We start from the raw sequence: 21,601 nt of genomic DNA, 5'->3' as shown, positions 1-21,601 counted from the left end.
GACGTTCGAACAGAAATGGTGAGCAGAAATTTTCTCCACAATTAAATATTGGGAAGACCAAAGCCATTGTCTTCATTCCCCGCCACAAACTCTCTTCTCTAACCTACGACATGATGCCATCCCTCTCCCTAACGTCTGTCTGAGGCTGAACCAGACTGTTTGAAACCTTGGTGCCATTTGACTCTGGCATGAGCTTCCGACCACATATCCACACCATAACTAAGACCGCCTAATTCCACCTCTGTACCATAGCCCGACTACGCCCCCGCTTCAGCTCATCTGCTGCTGAAACCCTCATCCATGCCTTTGTTACCTCTAAACTTGACTATTCCAATGCACTCCTGGCTGGCCTCCCACATTCTACCCTACGTAAACAAGTTCATCCAAAACTTGGCTGCCCGTGTCCTAACTCACACCAAGTCCCTTTCACCCATCACCCCTGTGCTTGCTGACCTACATTGGCTCCCGGCTAAGCAATGCCTCAATTTGAAAATTCTCATCCTTGTTTTCAAATCCCTCCTTATCTCTGTAATCTCCTCCAGCTCAACAACCACCCCACCTCCACCCAAGATATCTGTGCTCCTGCAATTCTGGCTCCTTAAGCATCCCCGATTTTAATTACTCACCATTGGCAGCTATGCCTTCAGCTGCCAAGGCCCCAAGCTCTGAAATTCCTTCCCTAAACCTCTCTTTCCACCTTTAAGACACTCCTTAAAATCTACCTCTTTCATCTGCCCTAATTTCTCCTTATGTGGCACAGCGTCAAATGTTGTTGTATAACACTTCTGTGAAGCGCCTCGCGACGTTTTACTACATTAAAGGCGCTATATAAATGCAAGTCGTTTTCATCCATAAGCAGCAGAAACAACACTTTTAACTCAACTGCAAACCCTTCTGCTTTAGTAAGCTTCAAATACAAAGAAGTTACAGTTCTCTTATTCTCCTCCTACGGCAATTACTCTCCCACCACCACCAAACAAGCCACAAGCCAACGATAATGATACAAGATTACGTTTCGCAGCTGCCTCTTAGCGTCTGATAAACACTGCGAGCATTCCCGTCATCCAAATAGACCTACACATGCGCAGTAGCCGGCATGGCAGTCACGTGATACCGTTTAATCAAAAAATACTTTAAAAAAGTTCGAATTCAAGTGAATACATTTGAATATATCCTAATAGTGCTGTTACTTCTTATTTCAGAAATTATTACGTTTTCGTGAGTTGTTTTTTTCTCCGTCCCCGCCCTCCTCTCCTTCCCTAGGCCTGGGTGCCAGTGACGTCAGCCAGGCCTCGTTCTGGGTGTAAACGGCGGATTTTTCAAACATGGGGAAATTGTGCGGCGGCGTTCGCCAGATAATCGGAGCGAGGCGGCGCGTGGCCGAGCACTGAGCCCGCGCCCTGCGGGGGGCAGCGGCGGAGACAGAGTGGCCAACGGCATGGCGACCGTCTGCATCGGCGAGAGGATAAAGGTAGAGCCCGTGTTAACTTTGGTTATTGATAAGAGTCGTAGCTCGAACTACTGCCGGTGGCATCCCGCCCAACTCTGGGGCAGCTGCTGCGGGGCCCCGTCCCCTTCACCGGTTGTCGATGGCAGGGCCTGCGGTGTCGTGAGTTTGTTTTTATCAACACGTTCCAGGTGGCAAATTACCAATGGTTTTGCCTCTGATAAGCCGCCAAAGGTTTGTTTTGTAACACAGCGGGGTGTCTGATGCGCCTGGAAGCCAAGCCTCCAAACCAAACCAATGAGAAATTCAACAACAACCACTTGTATTTATATAGCGCCTTTAACATAAGGAGATATTAGGGCAGGTGACTAAACGCTTGGTCAAAGAGGTAGGTTGTAAGGAGCATCTTAAAGGAGGAAGGAGAGGTTTAGGGAGGGAATTCCAGACCTTGGGGCCTCTCAGCTCAAGGCACGGCCGCCAATGGTGCAGCGATTTAAAATCAGGGATGCTCCAGAGGCCAGAATTGGAGGCACGCAGGTGTGTGTTGGGCGGGTGGAGATTACAGAGAAAGGGAGGGGCGAGGTTTAAAATTGAGGCGTTGCTTAACCAGGAGCCAATGTAGGTCAGCAAACACAAGGGTGATGGGTGAATAGGACTTAGTGTGAATTAGGACACAGGCAGCAGAGTTTTGGATGACCTCAAGTTTACTTGGGTAGAATGTGGGAGGCCAGCCAAGAGTGTGTTCAGCCTCTGACAGTTGCCAGGGAAAAGGATGGCGTTGGTAGCTAGGGAACGGAGTTTGCGGCAGGGACCGAAGACTGGCTTCGGTCTTGCCAATATTTCGTCGGAGGAAATTTCTGCTCATCCAGTCGGACACGCAGTCTGACAATTTAGAGATAGTGGAGGGGCCGAGAGAGGTGGTTATGAGATAGAGCGAGCTGGGTGTTGTCAGCTTACATATGGAAACTGATACTGTGTTTTTGGATGATGTTGCCGAGGGACAGCATGTAGATAAGAAATAGGAGAGGGCCAAGGGTAGATCCTTGGGGGACACCAGAGGTAACTATGTGGGAGCAGGAAGAGAAGGTGATTCTCTGGCTACGATTAGATAGATCCACACATTGTGTCTGTTTGCTCAGTGTAGCCATTCTATTTTGCTGTGAGGAATATACCCCACTTTGCTTGTATGAAAGTTGACAACACTCCATCCTGAGTCGCCTTGAGATTTTAAGTGATTTTTTTACATCTGAATGCCTTGTTATGACACTTGAGGCAAGAGTCAGCCAGGTAGTGTGGACTGAGTTAATACGTAGCTTAGACTGGGTAAATGTCTGGTTACATTCTTAAAGGACATTAGTGAACCAGTTGGGCTTTTATGACAATCCAGCAGCTTTCTGGGTCATTTCCCCCCCCCCCCCCCCCCCCACCGGTCCAGTGCCAGCCCACAAATTGCTCACCACACTTATTGAATTAATAGTGTGATTTGAACTGAAGACCTCTTGCTTGCTAGTACAGTACCAAAATAAATGCATTACTGTATGCTGATAAAACTCCATAGTCTGCCAGCATGAAGCACTAACAAGTTTCTCACAGGTTCTCCAGCCTGGACAACCCTACCTCTTGTATAGTTATCTGGAGGTGAGTGGGAGGAATCCTAACCCTCAAAGACAGGACTATATCTCCAGTATCAATTAATGAGCCCAACAGATCAGATCAAAGCTCTGCAGTCCTGCCACATCCAGTCATAAATGGTGGTGGACAATTAAACAACTAACAGAAGAAGGAGGCTCCATGAACATCCCTTCCTCAATGATGGCGGAGCCCAGCACGTGAGTGCAAAAGACAAGGCTGAAGCTTTTCCAACCATCTTCAGCCAGAAGTGCCAAGTGGATGATCCATCTTGGCCTACTCCTGAGGTCCCCACCATCACAGAAGCCAGTCTCAAACCAATTCGATTCACTCCACGCGATATCAAGAAGCGGCTGAACACACTGGAGACAGCAAAGGCTGTGTGCCCGACAACAGAATCATAGAATGGTTACAGCACAGAAGGAGGCCATTCGGCCCATTGAGCCCATAATGGCTCTCTACAAAAGCATTTCAGCTCGTCAAACTCCCCCGCCCTTTCCCCGTAGCTCTGCAAATATTTTTCCTTCAGGAACTTATTCAATTCCCTTTTGAAAGTCACAATTGAATCTGCCTCCACCATTCTTTCAGGCAGTGCATTAGAGATCCTAACCACTCGCTGCGTAAAAGAAAAAAAAGTTTTTCCTCATGTCGCCTTTGGTTCTTTTGGCAATCACCGTCCAAAGGCGGAAGTCACACCCCCATCCACATCAATGGGGCGGAGGTGGAAAGGGTGGCCAGCTTTAAGTTCCTCGGAGTCCACATCACGGAAGACCTCTCCTGGTCCCTCAACACCACCTCTCTGGTGAAGAAGGCCCAGCAGCGCCTATATTTCTTGAGGAGGCTGAAGGGATGTAATCTGTCACCCCTGATCCTCTCTAACTTCTACCGCTGCACTATAGAGAGCATCCTGACAAACTGTATCATGGTATGGTACGGCAGCTGTAGCTCCCATGACCGGAAAGCCCTGCAGCGGGTAGTCAAAACTGCCCAACGCATTACCGGCACCCGGCTACCGACCATAGAACATATATATCAGAAACGCTGCCTACGGAGGGCACGGTCCATCATCAAAGACCCTACCCACCCCAGCCACAGTCTGTTCGCCCTCCTACCATCTGGAAGACGCTACAGATGCATTCGCACCCGTACGACCAGATTTAGGAACAGCTTTTCCCAGGGCTGTCATCCTACTGAACTCCACAAATAAACACTAAAGCCTGCACATCTGCCGATGCACTTTATTATGGTCATATTTATGCTAATATATATGTACAAATGTATGTTGAAATGTTTAAGTGTCCTAATCCAAATTGTACACTCTCGGGAGCCGCAAGCCTACATTTCGTTGTACTGCACTTGTGCACTAACAATGACAATAAAAGTTGATTTGATTTGATCTGTGTCCTCTGGTTCTTGACCCTTCCGCCAATGAGAACAGTTTCTCTATCTACTCTGTCTGGACCCCTCCATGATTTTGAACACCTCTCAAATCTCCTTTCAACCTTCTCTGCTGTAAGGAGAACAACCCTAGCTCCATATAACTGAAGTCTCTCATCCCTGGAACCATTCTTGTAAATCTTTTCTGCACCCTCTCAAAGGCCTTCACATCCTTCTTAAAGTGCGGTGCCCAGAATTGAACACAATACTCCAGTTGAGGCCAAACCAGTGTTTTATAAAGGTTCATCATCATTTCCTTGCTTTTGTACTCAATGCCTCTATTTATGAAGCCCAGGATCCCGTATGCTTTTTTAATCGCTTTCTCAACCTGCCCTGCCACCTTCAACAATTTGTGCACATATACCTCCAGGTGTCTCTGTTCATGCACCCCCTTTAGAATTGTACCCTTTAGTTTATATTGCCTCTCTTTGTTCTTCCTACCAAAATGTATCACTTCGCACTTTTCATCTGCCACGTGTCCGCCCATTCCACCAGCCTGTCTGTGTCCTCTTGAAGTCTATCACTATCCTCCTCACTGTTCACTAGACTTCCAAGTTTTGTGTCATCTGCTAATTTTGAAATTGTGCCCTGTACACCCAGGTCCAAGTCCTTAATATATATCAAGAAAAGCAGTGGTCCGAGTACCGATCCCTGGGGAACACCACTGTACAGGAAACTTTGGTTTATCCGGAGGTTAACTGTCCGGAATGCTCGTGCCACCGGCAAAAATCAGGAGCCGTTTCGTTAGGTTTTTTTTCTTTTCGTTGCTTTTTTTTCCACCAGTCAGGCTCTGCAAGGTCTCACTGAAGCTGTTGCTAAGCTACAGAGACGCTTGCAAGGTACGGCCGACTGTTTAGAAGCTGTTGCTAAGCAACAGTGTTTGTTGCCAGATACGGAGCTCAAAATCTCCGTATGTTTCAACGTTAGTGCTGGTTTGTCCGGCAGTTTTGATGGGATGGCAACAGCTCGGTCCCGTTGGTGCCGGATAGCAAAGTTTCCTGTACCTTCGTCCAGTCCGATAAACAACTGTTCACCGCTACTCTGTTTCCTGTCGCGTAGCCAATTTTGTATCCATGCTGCCACTGTCCCTTTTATTCCATGGGCTTCAACTTTGCTGGCAAGCCTATTATGTGGCACTTTATCAAACGCCTTTTGGAAGTACAGGTAGACTATCCTTTATCCGAAAACCTCGGGACCAGCCGTGTTTCGGTTTTTGGAAAATTTCGGATTTCGGAAGGTGGGTCGGCGGGGTTCCGCGGGGGGGTCCGCAGGGGGGGGGGGGGTCCGCAGTCATGGCTTGTCAGTCGCTGCTAGCCTGGAATGCAATGAAGTTCCGCATTTCCACCAACAGGTCGTCGTGCTCGGTCGGAACAGGGGCTGGCACCGCCGCGGGCTCAGAGCTCTCGTTGCTTTCGAGCCTTTGGAAGAGAGTCAGGTGGTTCCGCGGGGGGTCGTGCGCACGACTTACGCTGACCCTCTGCTCAGCGTAAGTCGGTCGGGGTCGGCGGGGGGTCGTGCGCCACTCTGGTCATGTCGTGCGCACGACTTACGCTGACCAAAAAAAACCTTCGGTTTTTAGAGGGTTTCGGTTTTCGGAAGTTCGGATAAAGGGTAGTCTACCTGTACATATATACATCAACCGCATTGCCCTCATCAAGTCTCTCTGTTACCTCATCAAAACACTCAATTAAGCTCATTAAACACTATTTGCCTTTAACAAATCCGTGCTGGCTTTCCTCAATTAATCCGTACTTGTCCAAGTGACTGTTCATTTTGTCTCTGATTATCGTTTCTAAAAGCTTCCCTATTACCAAAGTTAAACTGACTGGCTTGTAGTTGCAGGGTTTATCTTTATACCCTTTTTTGAACAAGGGTGTACTCTTTTGCAATTCTCCAGTCCTCTGGCACCACCCCTGTATCTAAGGAGGATTGAAAGATTATGGCCGGTACCTCTACAATTTCCACCTTTACTTCCCTCAGCATCGTAGGATGCATCCCATCAGGTCCTTGTGAATTATATATTTTAAGTACAGCCAGCCTTTCTAGTACCTCCTTTTTTATCAATTTTTATCCCATCCAGTATCTTAACTACCTCTTTCACTATGAATTTGGCAGCATCTTCTTTGGTAAAGACAGATGCAAAGTACTCATTTAGTACCTCAGCCATGCCCTCTGCTGCCATGTTCCATTTTGGTCCCTGATTGGCCCCACCCCTCCTTACTACCCATTTACTATTTATAAGCCTGTAGAAGACTTTTGGATTCCTTTTTATGTTAGCTGCCAATCTTATTCTCATACGCTGCCTTTGCCCATCTTATTTCCTTTTTCACTTCCGCTCTGAACTTTCTATAGTCAGCCTAGTTCTCATTTATATTCTCAACCGGACATAGAAACATAGAAGATAGGAGTAGGCCATTTGGCCCCTCGAGCCTGTTCTGCCATTTAATGAGATCATGGCTGATCATCCAAATTCAGTACCCTGTCCCTGCCTTCTCCCCATATCCCTTGATCCCTTTAGCCTTTAGAAATATATCTAACTCCTTGAATATCTTTAATAAGTTGGCCTCAACTGCCTTCTGTTGTAGAGAATTCCACAGGTTCACCACTCTCTGGGTGAAGAAATTCCTCCTCATCTCTGTCCTAAATGGCTTACCCTTTATCCTTAGACTGTGACCCCTGGTTCTGGACTCCCCTGCCATCGGGAACATCCTTCCTGCATCTAGTCTGTCTAGTCCTGTTAGAATTTTATAAGTTTCAATGAGATCCCCTCTCATTCTTCTAAACTCTAGCGAATATAAGCCTAATCGACCCAATCTCTCTTCATACGTCATTCCTGCCATCCCAGGTATCAGTCTGGTGAATCTTTGCTGCACTCCCTCCAAGGCAAGAACATCCTTCCTCAGATAAGGCGACCAAAACTACACACCATACTCAAGGTGTGGTCTCACCAAGGCCCTGTACACCTGCAGCAAGACATCCTTGCTCCTGCACTCGAATCCTCTTGCTATGAAGGCCAACATACCATTTGCCTTCTTAACCGTCTGCTGCACCTGCATGCTTACCTTCAGCGACTGGTGCTCAAGGACACCCAGGTCTCGTTGCACTTCCCCTTTTCCCAATCTATTGCCGTTCAGATAATCTGTCTTCCTGTTTTTGCCACCAAAGTGGATAACCTCGCATTTATCCACATTGGGCAGATGCAGTATAATCACCCAACCTGTCCAAATCATACTGGAGTTTCTCTGCATCCTCCTCACCGCACACACGCCCACCCAGCTTTGTGTCGTCTGCAAACTTGGAGATATTACATCTAGTTCCCTCGTCTAGATCATTTATATTGTGAATAGCTGGGGTCCTAGCACCGATTCCTGTGGTACCCCACTAGTCACTGCCTGCCACTCGGAAAAAGACCCGTTTATTCCAACTCTTTGCTTCCTGTCTGCCAATCTGTCATGCGCCCCTTTTTTCTGCTTCATCTTACTTTCTATCTCCTTCGTCATCCAGGGAGCTCTGACTTTGGTTGCCTTACCTTTCCCCATCATGGGAATGTAACTTGACTGTACCCGAACCATCTCCTCTTTAAAGACAGCCGATTTGTTCGATTACAATTTAGCCTGCCAATCTTTGATTCCAGTTTACCCGGGCCAGATCTGTTCTCAACCCACTGAAATTTGCCTTCCTCCAATTAAATATTTTTACTCTAGATTGCTCCCTGTCCTTTTCCATAGCTAATCTAAACCTTATGATACTATGATCACTGTTCCCTAAATGTTCCCCTACTGACACTTGCTCCACTTGCCCCACTTCATTCCCCAGAACCAAATCCAGCAATGCCTCCTTCCTTGCTGGGCCAGAAATGTACTGATCAAGAAAGTTCTCCTGAACACATTTCAGAAATTCTTCCTCCTCTCTGCCCTTTACACTATTACTATCCCAGTCTATATTAGGATAGTTAAAGTCCCCCATTATCACTACTCTATAGTTCTTGCACCTCTCTAATTTCCCTGCACGTTTGCTCCTCTATATCCTTCCCACTAGTTGGTGGCCTATAGAATACACCTAGTAGTGTAATGGCACCTCTATTGTTTCTCAACTCTAACCAAATAGATTCTGTCCTTGACCCCTCCAGGACATCCTGTTTTTCCAGCACTGTAATATTCTCCTTAATCAATATTGCCACCCCACCTCCTTTCTTTCCTTTCCTGAACACCTTATATCCAGGAATATTTAGTAACCAATCCTGCCCTTTTTTGAGCCAGGTCTCTGTTGTTGCCACAACATCATATTCCCATGTGGCTATTTGCGCCTGCAGCTTACCAACCTTATTTACCACACTTTGTGCATTCACACAGATGCACTGTAAACCTATCTTAGACCTTCTTGTATTCTCTTAGTCTGAACCCACCAAATACCATACTATTTCTTACTCTAGTGCTATCTATCTCTCCCAATCCTTTGTACACCTTGTTTCCCCTTCCTAATGCTACATCCTGGTGCCCATCCCCCTGCCAAATTAGTTTGAAACCCTCCCCAGCAGCATCAGCAACCCCCCCCCCCCGTGAGGATATTGGTTCCGGCTCTGTTGAGATGCAACCTGTCTGGCCTGAACTAGTCCCAATGTCCCAGGAACCTAAAGTCCTCCCTCCTGCACCATCTCTCCAGCCACGCATTCATCTGCTCTATCCTCCTATTTTTATACTCACTAGCTTGTGGCACCAGGAGTAATCTGAAGATTACGACCTTTGAGGTCCTGCTTTTTAATCTCTTTCTTGGCTCCCTAAAATTGGCTTGCAGGAGACCTCCTCTCTCTTTCTACCTATGTCGTTGATACCGATATGGTCCAGGACCTCTGGCTGTTCATGCTTCCCACCCCCCTCCCAGAATGTTCTGCAACTGCTCAGTGACATCCTTGACCCTGGCACCGGGGAGGCAACATACCATCCTGGAATCACGTCTGCGGCTGCAGAAACACCTGTCTGTTCCCCTAACTATCGAAATCTTCTATCACTATTGCTTTCCTGATCATCCTCCTTCCTCCCCCCCACCCAACTGTACAGTTGAGCCACCCGTGGTGTCGTGGACTTGGCTCTGATTGTACTCGCCTTGCTGAATACTGGTTAGAGAGTGAGATGCACTCAGGATTTCTGCACTACCTGCCTGGTTCTCCTTGTCTGTTTGATGGTCACCCATTCCCCCTCTGCTTGCACACTGTTGCGCTGCGGGGTGCCCACCTCCTGAAACGTGCTATCCACGTAGCTCTCGGCCTCACTGATGCACCTCAGTGACGCCAGCTGCTCAAGCTCCGAAACCTGGAGCTTGAGCTCCTCTAGCTGACGACACTTCCTGCACATGTGGTTGTCCAGGACACGGGAAGTGTCCTGGAGTTCCCTCATGGCACAAGATGTGCATTCCATGGGACTGAGGTGCCCTGTCATTCCTCTACTTAATAGACTATTAACTAACTTAATAGAAATAAACTCAAGACTTAAAAACAATCACCAGCTACTCACCAATCAGCTCCTTCCCTTGTGTTGACGTCACTTACCTCGCTCCCTGATGCTCGCGCTCCCTCTGGGCTCACGGGCCTACCTTTATCTGTGCCACTCCTCTCGCTCTCCCACAGGTCTGCTCTCGTGTCGATTAACTTAGAGACCTTTGATTTTGTGGCTCCACTCCTCCTTTTCAGTTAGATGTTTCAACCGCCTTCCTCCTCCTCCAGTGATTCCTGCTCTCACCAAATTCTTTCACTCTGCTTGTGATCCACTCCTATTGTGTTCTCCCAGCTCTGTCATGCTGAAGACAATCCTGGCTGTCATGTTGCAGAGTTGTGCTCCTGAACTAGCCACGCCTCTAGCCAAGCTGTTTCGGTACAGCTACAACACTGGCATCTAACTGACAAAGTGGACAATTGCCCAGGTATGTTCTAGCTATAAAAAGCAGGACAAATCCAATCTGGCCAATTACCGCCCCATCGGTCTACTCTCAATCATCAGCAAAGTGACGAAAGGTGTCGTTGACAGTGCTATCAAGCGGCATTTACTCACCAACAACCTGCTCACCAATGCTCAGTTTAGGTTCTGCCAGGACCATTTGGCTCCAGAACTCATTACAGCCTTAGTCCAAACATGGACAAAAGAGCTGAATTCCAGAGGTGAGGTGAGAGTGATTGCCCTTGACATCAAGGCAACATTTGACCGAGTTTGGCATCAAGGAGCCCTAGTAAAATTTAAGTCAATGAGAATCGGGGGGAAAACTCTCCACTGGCTGGAGTTATAATTGTCACAAAGGAGGATGATCGTGGTTGTTGGAAGCCAATCATCTCAGCCCCAGGACATTGCTGCAGGAGTTCCTCAGGGCAGTGCCTAGACCCAAACATCTTCAGCTGCTTCATCAATGACCTTCCCTCCATCATAAAGTCAGAAGTGGGGATGTTCACTGATGATTGCGCAGTGTTCAGTTCCATTTGCAAATCCTCAATGAAGTAATCTGTACCCGCATGCAGCAAGACCTAGACAACATTCAGACTTGGGCTGATAAGTGGCAAGTAACATTCGTGCTACACAAGTGCCAGACAATGACCATCTCCAACATGAGAGTCGAACCACCTCCCCTTGACATTCAACAGCATTACCATCGCCTAATCCCCCACCATGAACATCCTGGGGTCACCGTTGACCAGAAACTTAACTGGACCAGCCACACACACATTGTGGCTACAAGAGCAGGTCGGAGGCTAGGTATTCTGTGGCGAGTGGCTCCCCAAAGCCTTTCCACCATCTACAAGTCAGGAGTGTGATGGAATACTCTCCACTTGCCTGGATGAGTGCAGCTCCAACAACACTCAAGAAGCTCTATACCATCCAGGACAAAGCAGCCTGCTTGATTGACACCCCATCCACCAACTTACATTCACTCCCTCCACCACTGGGGCTGCAGTGCGTACCATCTAGAAGATTCCCTGCAGCAACTCAACATCACCTCCCAAACTCACAGCCTCTACTGCATAGAAGGACAAGAGCAGTAGGTGCATGGGAACACCATCAGCTGCAAGTTCCCCTCCAAGTCACACACCATCTTGACTTGGAAATATATCGCTGTTCCTTCATCATCGCTTGGTCAAAATCCTGGAACTCCCTCCCTAACAACATTGTGGGAGTACCTTCACCACACAGACTACAACGGTTTAAGAAGGTGGCTTATCGCCACATTCTCCAGGCCAATTAGGGATGGACAATAAATGGTGGCCTTGCCAGCGGTTGCCCACATCCCATGAATAATAAATAAAAAATCAGCTGTTGGTTAATCAACAACAGAACCCTGAAGTAGAAGGGACCTTCATGACTCCAGTTAGAGTCTGCAACTGTTTTCTTCAAATCTTCCATCACTAGGTATGTCATGTTGGAGCCATCCATCCCACTTCCTGAGTTATTCATTAGACAACTGGCTAGTGTAAGTTTGAGCCCTTCATAGGGAGAGAAGACATAACGAGAACTCTTCGCGGGGCATGCTGAGCAGCACAAATGGCCATAAAATGTGTGGCTGGATCTTCACTATTCTGACCACAACATTGACGCACAACATACCCCATCAAAAGATGGTTCCGTTATTTGGAGATGCAAAGTTTGAGCAGCATGTGCTTGCCTTTTTGCAATCCAATCACGTTGAATGAAGACAAATAGCTGACTGACTGTTACAAGGCTGTGTTTATACCTCCTGCATAGCAGACAATGGTTTAAAAGAAAGACTTGCAATTTACTGTATATAGCTGTATCATTCTGAATCTAACTCCTACCCTCAATTTTCTGATTTGTAGCCATCTTTCAATCCATTCTGTTTTCTGACACCCCATGCTCTGACATTTATCACAAGTCTCTTATGTGACACCTTATCGAAGTCCTTCTGAATATCCATGCATACTACATTGCTCTTGTCTACTCTTTCTGTTTATAAAAAAAAAAAAAAAAATTCAAGGTTGGTTAAATATGATCTTCCTATTAAAATTCCAAGTTGACTTCTTATATTCTCTCGCTGGATGTTTTGTTATCTGATCTTTTAACAAATATTCTAATATCTTTCCTACCACTGGCGTTAAACTAACTGATCTTTAATTCGCTGGATTAATTGCATCTCCCTTTTGAAGATAGGAACTACATTTTAATGGCCAACATGGATTTGTTAAAGGAAAGTAGTGCCTGAATAACTTGATTGAGTTCTTCAATGAAATAAGAGGTTTGATGAGTAGTGCAGTTGATGTTGTGTATATGGATTTTCAAAAAGCATTTGCTAAATTGAAGCCCATGGGATTAAAGGGACAGTGACAGCATGGATACGAAATTGGCTGCGAGGCAGAAAGCAGAGGGTAGTGGTGAACGGTTATTTTTCGGACTGGAGGGAGGTAATACAGTGGTGTCCCCCCAGGGGTTGGTATTGGGAGCACTGCTCCTTTTGAAATATATATTAATGACCTGGGGTGGGGGGGGGGGGGGCGGCGGCATCATTTCAAAGTTTGTAGATGACCTAATGCTTGGAAATGTAGTAAACAGTGAGGAGAATAGAAGCAGACTTTCGGCGGACATAGACAGACTGGTGAAATGGGCAGACAACATTTACTACAGAGAAGTGTGGTAATGCATTTTGGAAGGAAAATGATGAGGTAGTAAAGACTAAATGATATCATTTTAAAGGGGGTGCAGGAACACTGGGTTCATATACACAAATCTTTGAAGGTGGCAGGACAAGTTGATGAAGCTGTTAAAGCATATGTGATCCTTGTCTTTATAAATAGAAGCACAGAGGGGAAAAAGCAAGGAAGATATGCTAAATCTTTATAAATCACTGGAGATCTCAGCTAGAGGATTGTGTCCAAATTTGGGGAGAATTTTTCTTATAGCGAGGGTTATGATCTGGAATGCATTGCCTGAAAGGATGGTGGAAGCAGATTCAATAGTAACTTTCCAAAGGGAATTGGACCTCTACTTACAAAGGAAAAAATTGCAGGACTACGGGGAAAGAGCAGGGGAGTGGGACTAATTGGTAGCTCTTTCAGAGAGCTGGCAAGGTGCAATGGGCTGAATAGCCGCCTCCTGTGCTGTATGATTTTTATATTGATACTAGTGCCTCTGATGTCTCCTCCCCAGTTTCCTTGAGTATCTGTGGGTGCATTCCATCTGGACCTGGCCTTTGTCTTGTATCTCTTTTATCTATCTTAACCGTTGTAATATCCCTCTTGACCTCTTTTCTACTGTTGTCATTTCCTCTTTGTTAGCCTCTTCGGTGATAACTGAGGCAAAATAATATTTATTCAGTATCCCTGCCATTTCAGTATCAAAGATTGCTCTATTTGAGCACAAATTGTGATTTGTAATTTGTGAGATGTCATACTGTGCCTAATTATTTGCTATAATCATTACATAGTTACATAGTATTTATGGCACAGAAAAAGGCCATTTGGCCCAACCAGTCCATGCCAGTGTTTATGCTCTACACGAGCCTCCTCCCACCCTACTTCATCTAAACTCCTCAACATATCCTTCTACAATAGCAAAATACTGCAGATCCTGGAAATCTGAAATAACAACAGAAAATGCTGGGGGGGGGGGAAAAAACAAAAGGGGAACGGCCTGTGATGGGGTGGAAGGCAGAATTGGTTAAATGTTGCAAATGGGGATGGCAGAATCATCAACTGCTGCCGCCTCAAAAAAATAGGGGCAGAGGTTATGGTCTGAAATTGTTGAACTCAGTGTTGAGTTCAGAAGACTGTAAAGTGCCTAATAGAAAGATGCGGTGCTGTTCCTCGAGCTTACATTGAGCTTCATTGGAACAGTGTAAGAGACTGAGGACAGAGAGGTCAGAGTGGGAATGGAGCGGAGAATTCAAGTGACAAGCGACCTTCCCCTTAAATGCATCTATGTTAGTCGTCTCAACTGCTCCTTGTGGTAGCGAGTTCCACATTCTAATCACTCCGGGTAAAGAAGTTTCTTCTGAATTCCCTATTGGACTTATTAGTGACTGTCTCTCTTATATTTATGGTCCTTGGTTCTGGTTTCCCCCCCCCCCCCGCAAGAGGAAACATCTTCTCTATGTCTCTACCCTATAAAACCCTTTCATAATCTTAAAGACCTCTATCAGGTCACCCCTCTGTAAAGATTTAGAGTCCCTATGGACTGCCTATCCAATAGTTTGAAGCTGACTCCATATTGGTAACAGTTATGATTTTTATTTAAGCATGTGTAAGACTTAATACAGTATTTGTCAATTTATAAGGAACAATTGAGAATTACATTACTCCGTTGATCCTTGGGTAGGGTTGTGACTCCGTTCCACGTACCTGCCACATCCTCAGCTCGAACCTCTACCACTGAGAAAAGTCTAAGCCCCTACAGTTATACCCCAAAAATCAAATTGCAGCAACATTCATCCAATCATGTATCTTCCATACCCACGATTCTACTTAATCATGGGCCCAGCACGTACGTGTCCAGGCCCAGATACTGTCTTGTAACCCCTTATCTTTTCTACAAGCTTTCCTCTTTGTTTCTGCCATTATATGCATACCTTGAAACTAACGACCATACTAGCTGTAAAGAAATCCTAACTTAAACAGCATTCACTTTACTAATTCTAATAAAGGAGAAATAAAACTGCATGGTAGCAAATTTAAGATTAAACTACAATGCAGCAAAACTTAATACTGAAAATGAGTAAAAGGGGATTATATTTGATTATATTTCAACAAATAATAAGCTCTGTGTGCATTCCCACAGTCAGAAGATAGATAAGAGATAACATTGTAGCCATCGTCCATCCTGCACCTGCCAAAAGTCAAACAGACAGTCCGTAAGCAGTGTATTTTGCAGACAGCAGTTCTAGCAAAAAACTTAGGTCATTTAACTCTTGCATGCCTAATCCCTCTAAATACCCTCATAAGCCAATACTCTTACACCTCGGACTTCTCTTTTTTTCTAGAGAAAAGCGCCCCAGCCTGTTCAATCTTTCCTGATGGGTATAACCTCTCCGTTCTGGTATCATTCTAGTAAATTTTTCTTGCAACTTCTCCAGTGCCTCTATATCCTGTTCAGAACTGTTCACAGTACACTCAAGTGTGGTCTAACCAAGGTTCTATATAAAGTTAACATAACTTCTCTTTTTAAAATTCTATCCCTCTACAAATGAACTAATTTTATGGTCTTATTAACCTGCGTTGCTACTTTTAATCATTTGTGTATCTGTACCCCCAGATGCCTCTGCTCCTCCACCCCATTTAGATACTTATTTTCCAAGGATTATGTGACTTCCTTGTTCTTCCTACCAAAATGTACCACCTCACACTTGTGTATATATTGAAATTTATTCGCCAATTACATGCCCACTCTGAAAATGTATTCATGTCTTCCTGTATTTTGTCGTAGTCCTCCTCTATTAACTATACCCCCCCAATTTGGTGTCGCCCACAAATTTTGAAATTGTACTTCCGATTCCTGGGTCTAAATCGTTTATGTAACTAATGAACAACAGTGGTCCCAGCACCAATCCTTGTGGAATACCACTTCCCACATTTTGCCAGCCTGCGTAACTACGTTTGACCCCTACACTCTTGTTTTCTGTTTAATAGCCAGCTTGCTATTCATTCTGCTACTTGTCCTGACTCCACATGTTCTGACCTAAGTCATGAGTCTGATGTTTTATCTTATCGAAGGCCTTTTGAAAATCCAAATATATTGCGTCTACTGCATTGCTCTCATCTGCTCTTTCTGATACTTCAAAGAATTCAATAAAGTTGGTCAAGCATGACCTTTCTTCTTGAAATCTGTGCTGACTACATTTTATTATTTTCAGTTTATAGATGTTTTTCTATTAGATCTTTTGAGTAAAGATTCCATTCTCATTTCAACCACCGATGTTAAGCTAATTGGTTTATAGTTCCATGGGCTTGTTCTATCACCCTTTTTAAATATAGGAATAACATTAGCTGTCCGCCAGTCCTCTGGCACAATTCCCATTTCTAATGAATTTTTATATATAGTTTATCCTCTAAGTTAAGTTAGATTAGTTTCTCAATTATCTCCCCGCTTTTTATCTTAAATGACTTTATCTTTTTTGATCTCTTTGTCTAATGTCATGTCCACCATGTTAGTCTCCCTGTTAAATACCAAGGCAAAGTAATTAATTAATATTTCTGCCATTTTGCTGTCATTACATGTGAGTTTATCGTATGTGTCCCTTAGTATCCCTGTCCTAATTTTTCTTTTGTTATTTATCTGTCTGTAGAATATTTTACTATTTCTTTTCATATTCCTTGATAATTTAATTTTGTATTTTCTCTGCCTTCCTAATTGTTTTTTTGACTTTCTAAACCTTTTCATATTTCTTTTGTCATCCTCCTTTGTTATCCATGTTCTTATGGTTTATGCCCTTTTCTTTAGTTTCCATTTTGTCCTTACTTCGTTTTCTCCTGTTTTAAATGTTTCCCACTGCTGTTCTATTTCTTGTTTGTCAGTAACTTTTTCTAGTTTATTTTCCCTAGTTCCATTCTCATCCCCTTAAAAATCATATTTTTTCCAATTTATTACTTTGTCTTTGTCTTACTTGTGACCTTCTAAGTTATGACTTTCAACTTGAACATGTATAATTCTTTTCCTATACAATAGCAAACAAAATACTGCGGATGCTGGACATCTGAAATAACAACAGAAAATGCTGCAGGGTCCCAGACCTGAAACGTTAACTCTGTTTCTCTCTCCACGGATGCTGCCTGACCTGCTGAGTGTTTCCAGCATTTTCTGTTATTTTCCTGTTGATTTAACCCCCCCCCCCTTGTGAGCCATGATCAGTGTTGTGCAAAAAGATTTCAGATTTTGTACACCCAAATTGAACAATATTTGAGCCCAGGAATCTTGTCTGCTTTGTTTTTGTAGATTTGGTTGATTTCTTCTCCTGAATGGGATTTGTTTATTTTTCTGGGGGTCAGGGGTTTGTTGTTTGTATTTGTTGTACTGTACTATAGTTTGTTGAGGAGAAAGCCCTTTTGACTTGTGGAAACCAGTGTTTTGAAAAAAAAAAAATTCAAAGAAACCAAATTTAGTCATTGGCTCAGCTGCAATCCAGGACTGCCAGCCAGGTTGACAACATTTTGTGAATTCATGTTGTTAAAATTCATTAAATGATAGGACAAATGTAAGTATTTTCAAGGTTGAATACTTGAAGGGGAGAACATTGCTGTGCTGTGGGGAAAGGAGCGGGGTTGGTGGGACTAATTGGAAAGCTCTAGCAAAGAGCTGGCAAAGGCACGATGGGCCAAGTGGCTTCCTTTTGTGCTGTATCATTCTATGATTTCTCAGTCTTTCTTGAACCTTATTATGTTGTGATCACTAATCATCATGTTATGAAACATTTGTCCCTCTCTCTTAAACCACATGGGAAACACTTTGCAACAGAATAGTGATTGTTGATGTGGTAAAATACAAAATCTCAAAGTAAGCTCAAAGATTGGATTAAAAATTGGAAGTCCATTGAGGATTTTACTGAGCTACACTGAAATGGCTATTGGTTGGTTTTTAGACAAATTCATGTGGAAATATGCTTGTCCAAATTGTGAAATTCATTTGCAGGTTGGACAGGTTGTCAGAGCAGTAAAAGAAAGGAGGCAGTTAAAGGGGAGTGTTAAAATAGGGGAACAAAACTTCCAAAGGCTCAGAATGAACTCCACGCATTTGTAACACTTGCCACGGTTCAAGATGGATGGGGCCTAAGAAGTGATTGGCAATAACAAATTGAAAAGAAACCCAAAGCGCATGTCTGCAGGTAAGGGATAGAGCAGCCCAACATCTGACCCCATGGCTGTTGATGTAGGGTGGTTGCAAAGAGGTTGGCCCTCTGTGCCAGTTCACAAGATGGCCGAGCAGGCAAACACACTGCCTCACATAGTACTAAGCCACACCGACTCGAAAGTCCAAGGTTTGATTTCTGATCTTTGCTGATTTGTTGATCACATTTGGGGTGCTATAAATTCTCTCCAGCACCTCTGAATAGAGACCCAGTGTGTTGATGGATGCAAAGTACTCATTCAGTACCTTGGCCTTCCACAAGAAGTTTCCTTTTTAGTCTTCAATCAGGCCCAACCTTCCTTTTAACTATCCTTTTACTCTTTATATGTTTATAGAAGACTTTAGTGTTCCCTTTTATGTTACCTGCTAATCTTTTCTCATACACTCCCTTTGCCCCTCTTATTTCCTTTTTCATTTCTCCTCTGCTCTTTATGTATTCTGCTTGATTCTCAACTGTATTATGAGCCTGACATTTATCATAAGCCTCCTTTTTCTGTTTCATTTTAATCTCAATATTTTTAGTCATCCAGGGATCTTTAGCTTTGGATTCCCTTCCCTTCCCCTTCATGTGAATGTGCTTAGTCTGTACCCAAACAATCTCCTCCCTGAAAGCATTTACTGTTTTACTTGCCAATCTTTGTTTCCAGTCCACCTGGGCGAGATCCCTTTTCAACTCATTGAAATTAGCCCTCTTCCGGTTGAGTATCTTCACCTTTGATTGTTCCTTGTCCCTTTCCATAACTACTCTAAACCTAATATTGTGATCACTTTCCCAGATACATGCTCCACTTGCCCCATTTAATTACCCAGAACTAGATCCAGCACTGCTTCCTTCCTCGTTGGGCAGGAAACATACTGATCATGAAATTTCTCCTGTACACACTTCAGGAATTCTTCCCCTCCTTGCCCTTTACACTTCCCCCTCCCCCATTCTATATTAGGATAATTGAAGACCCCCATTATTACTACTCTATTACTTGCTTGCAGATTTTCTCCTCCATCTCCTTTCCACTATTCGGTGGTCTATAGTCTACACCCAGCAGTGTAACAGCTCCTTTGGCGCTTTAACTCTAACCAAATTCTGTCTTTGAACCCTCTAGCACCTCATCTATTTCCAGTGCTGGAACAGTATCTTTGATCAATACTGCCACCCATTTCCCCCACCCCCCTTTTTATCTTTCCCTATCCCTCCTGAATACATTGTAGCCAGGAATGTTAAGTTCGCATTCCTATCCTTGTTTGAGCCAGGTCTCTGCTATTGCCACTACAGTGAAACCTGTAAATTGCGGACATCTAAGGGACTACTATCAGCTGTCCTTTTTTTGCAGGTGTCTGTCATTTGGGAGTGTCTGTTTTATACAAGTTTCACTGTATATCATAACCTCGTGTGACAACTTGTGCCTGCCTTATTTGTCATGCTCCTTGCATTTATGCACTCCAAACGTGCCGTAGTCTGCTTCTCCCCTGTCTGATCGCTCCTCTTTCCGGTCTATTTATTCTAATGCTGTTTTCTCTCTCCCAGTTGCAGTCCTCTATGCACCTTGCTTCTCCTCTCTGCTTCATCCTGGTTCCCCTACCCCTGCCAAACGAATTTAAACCCTCCCCCACAGCACTAGTTAACCTCCCATTGGTTCCAGCCCTGATTAGGTGCAACCCGTCCACCTTGTACAGGTCCCTTCTGCACCACTTTGCCAGCCACGCATTAACCTGCGTTGTTTTGCTGCTCCTATACTCATTAGCATATGGCATTGGAAGTAATCCAGAAATTAACACCTTTTGAGGTCCTGCACTTTAGTGTCCTTCCTAGCTCTTGAAACTCTCTCTGTAGGACCTCGACACTCTTCTTTTCCGTGTTATTGGCTCCAACATGGGACACGAATTCTGGCTGTACCCCTTCCCTGCGTAGAATGTTCTGCACCTGTTCTGTAACATCCTCTGTTCTGGCACCGGTGCTGCGAGACTCATGTCTGTGGTTGCAGAAATGCCTGTCTATCCCTCTGACTATCAAATCCCCTATGACCACTGCATTGCCACACTTGTGTGCCCCTTGTGCAGTCATTTGCCCCATGGAGCCGTGGATTTACTTTGGACTCCCCTGAGATGTCGTCTCCCTCATCGGTATTCAGCACAGAAAACCAGTTTGAGAGCCGCACTCCTGGAGGATTCCTGCACTGCCTGCCTCTTCTTCGTACCATGCTGGATGACTACCCATTTGCTCTCCTCCTGAACTCCCTGGCTGCAGGGTGACCACCTCTTGAAACCTGTGATCTACAAAACTTTCAGCTTCGCATATGCACTGATGTGACACCAGCCACTCCTTAAGTTCATAAACCCTGAGCTTGAGGAGGCACTTCCTGTACATGTGGTTGTCCAAGACACACTTAAGTGTCCTGGAGTTCCCATTTGGCACAGGATGCAAATGCAATAGATCTCGACTGTTCTGCCATATTCCCAGAAGTTGAACAGCTACCTAGTGTAAAGCAGTCACACAATTATATCTTTACCAGTCTTGTAATACTTACCCAACATTCTGGTCAGCAGAAACTCCACACTCAGAAAGCCCTCTGAAAATCTCTCCTGCTCAAACAATTTCACTCTGCCACACCTCTCAAAATGTTCTCCACCAAAAAGAAATCCATGGCTCTTTCTGGCCACCACCACTCCTCGCTTGTACTTTTGTTTTGGTGCCTGTGGGAAAACAGTCCAGTGATGGATTGTTGAAGTTTTGGGGGCAAAAAGAGGATGGCTCACTTACCAGCTTGATCCTGTAAGAGGTAGTGTCTCTGTATGCAAATTTCCCCGTTGCATTTTAATTATCCTATGTTGAAGGCGTTGTATTAATGCAAGTTGTTGGTGCAAAATGCAGAGCGGACCTGTGAAATATCAGCCAATGCTGCTCGGAAAGTGTCAAGTTCATCCAAAGAAAGATGTGTAGTGAAATGTATCTCAACAAAATGTATCCGTGTTGGTAGCCTCAGGCTGCGGGAAATATTTTTTGTGCTAATATTTCCCGATTCAAGGTAATTGGTCTCGCTCCTCCGAAGAAGTAGTGACCAAAATCTAGAGTTCTCTGGTCAGGCCACATCGTGATCTGATCCCCGAGAAACAAAGACATTCAAGCAGTAGAGGCAGTACAGCTAAGAACCACAAGGCTGATCCTAATGACAAAAGTTGTGAGGAAAGGCTAAAGAAATGTGGGATTTTCAGCGTGGAAAGGCGGTTTTTAAGAAGTGATTTTTTTTAAAGAGGTATTTCAGATAGTTAA

General features: G+C 44.6%; 1 protein-coding gene across 1 annotated transcript in view; it reads left to right on the top strand.

Moving 5' to 3' along the window:
- Positions 1-1,268: 1,268 nt before the first annotated feature.
- plk4 (polo-like kinase 4 (Drosophila)) overlaps positions 1,269-21,601 on the top strand; it is a 65,754-nt gene continuing 45,421 nt past the window's right edge. Inside the window, exon 1 of the mRNA XM_086009389.1 lies at positions 1,269-1,471. Coding sequence (XP_085865515.1) covers positions 1,439-1,471 — 33 coding nt within the window. The 5' untranslated portion in view covers positions 1,269-1,438. The remainder of the gene's footprint in view (positions 1,472-21,601) is intronic.

Source organism: Somniosus microcephalus, chromosome 2, assembly GCF_052327205.1.
Source record: "Somniosus microcephalus isolate GS21.2 chromosome 2, FLI_Smic_1.0, whole genome shotgun sequence".
Taxonomy (NCBI): Eukaryota; Metazoa; Chordata; class Chondrichthyes; order Squaliformes; family Somniosidae; genus Somniosus; species Somniosus microcephalus.
Note: the sequence above shows the minus strand (reverse complement) of the source record. Positions and strands in the feature narration are given on the sequence as shown.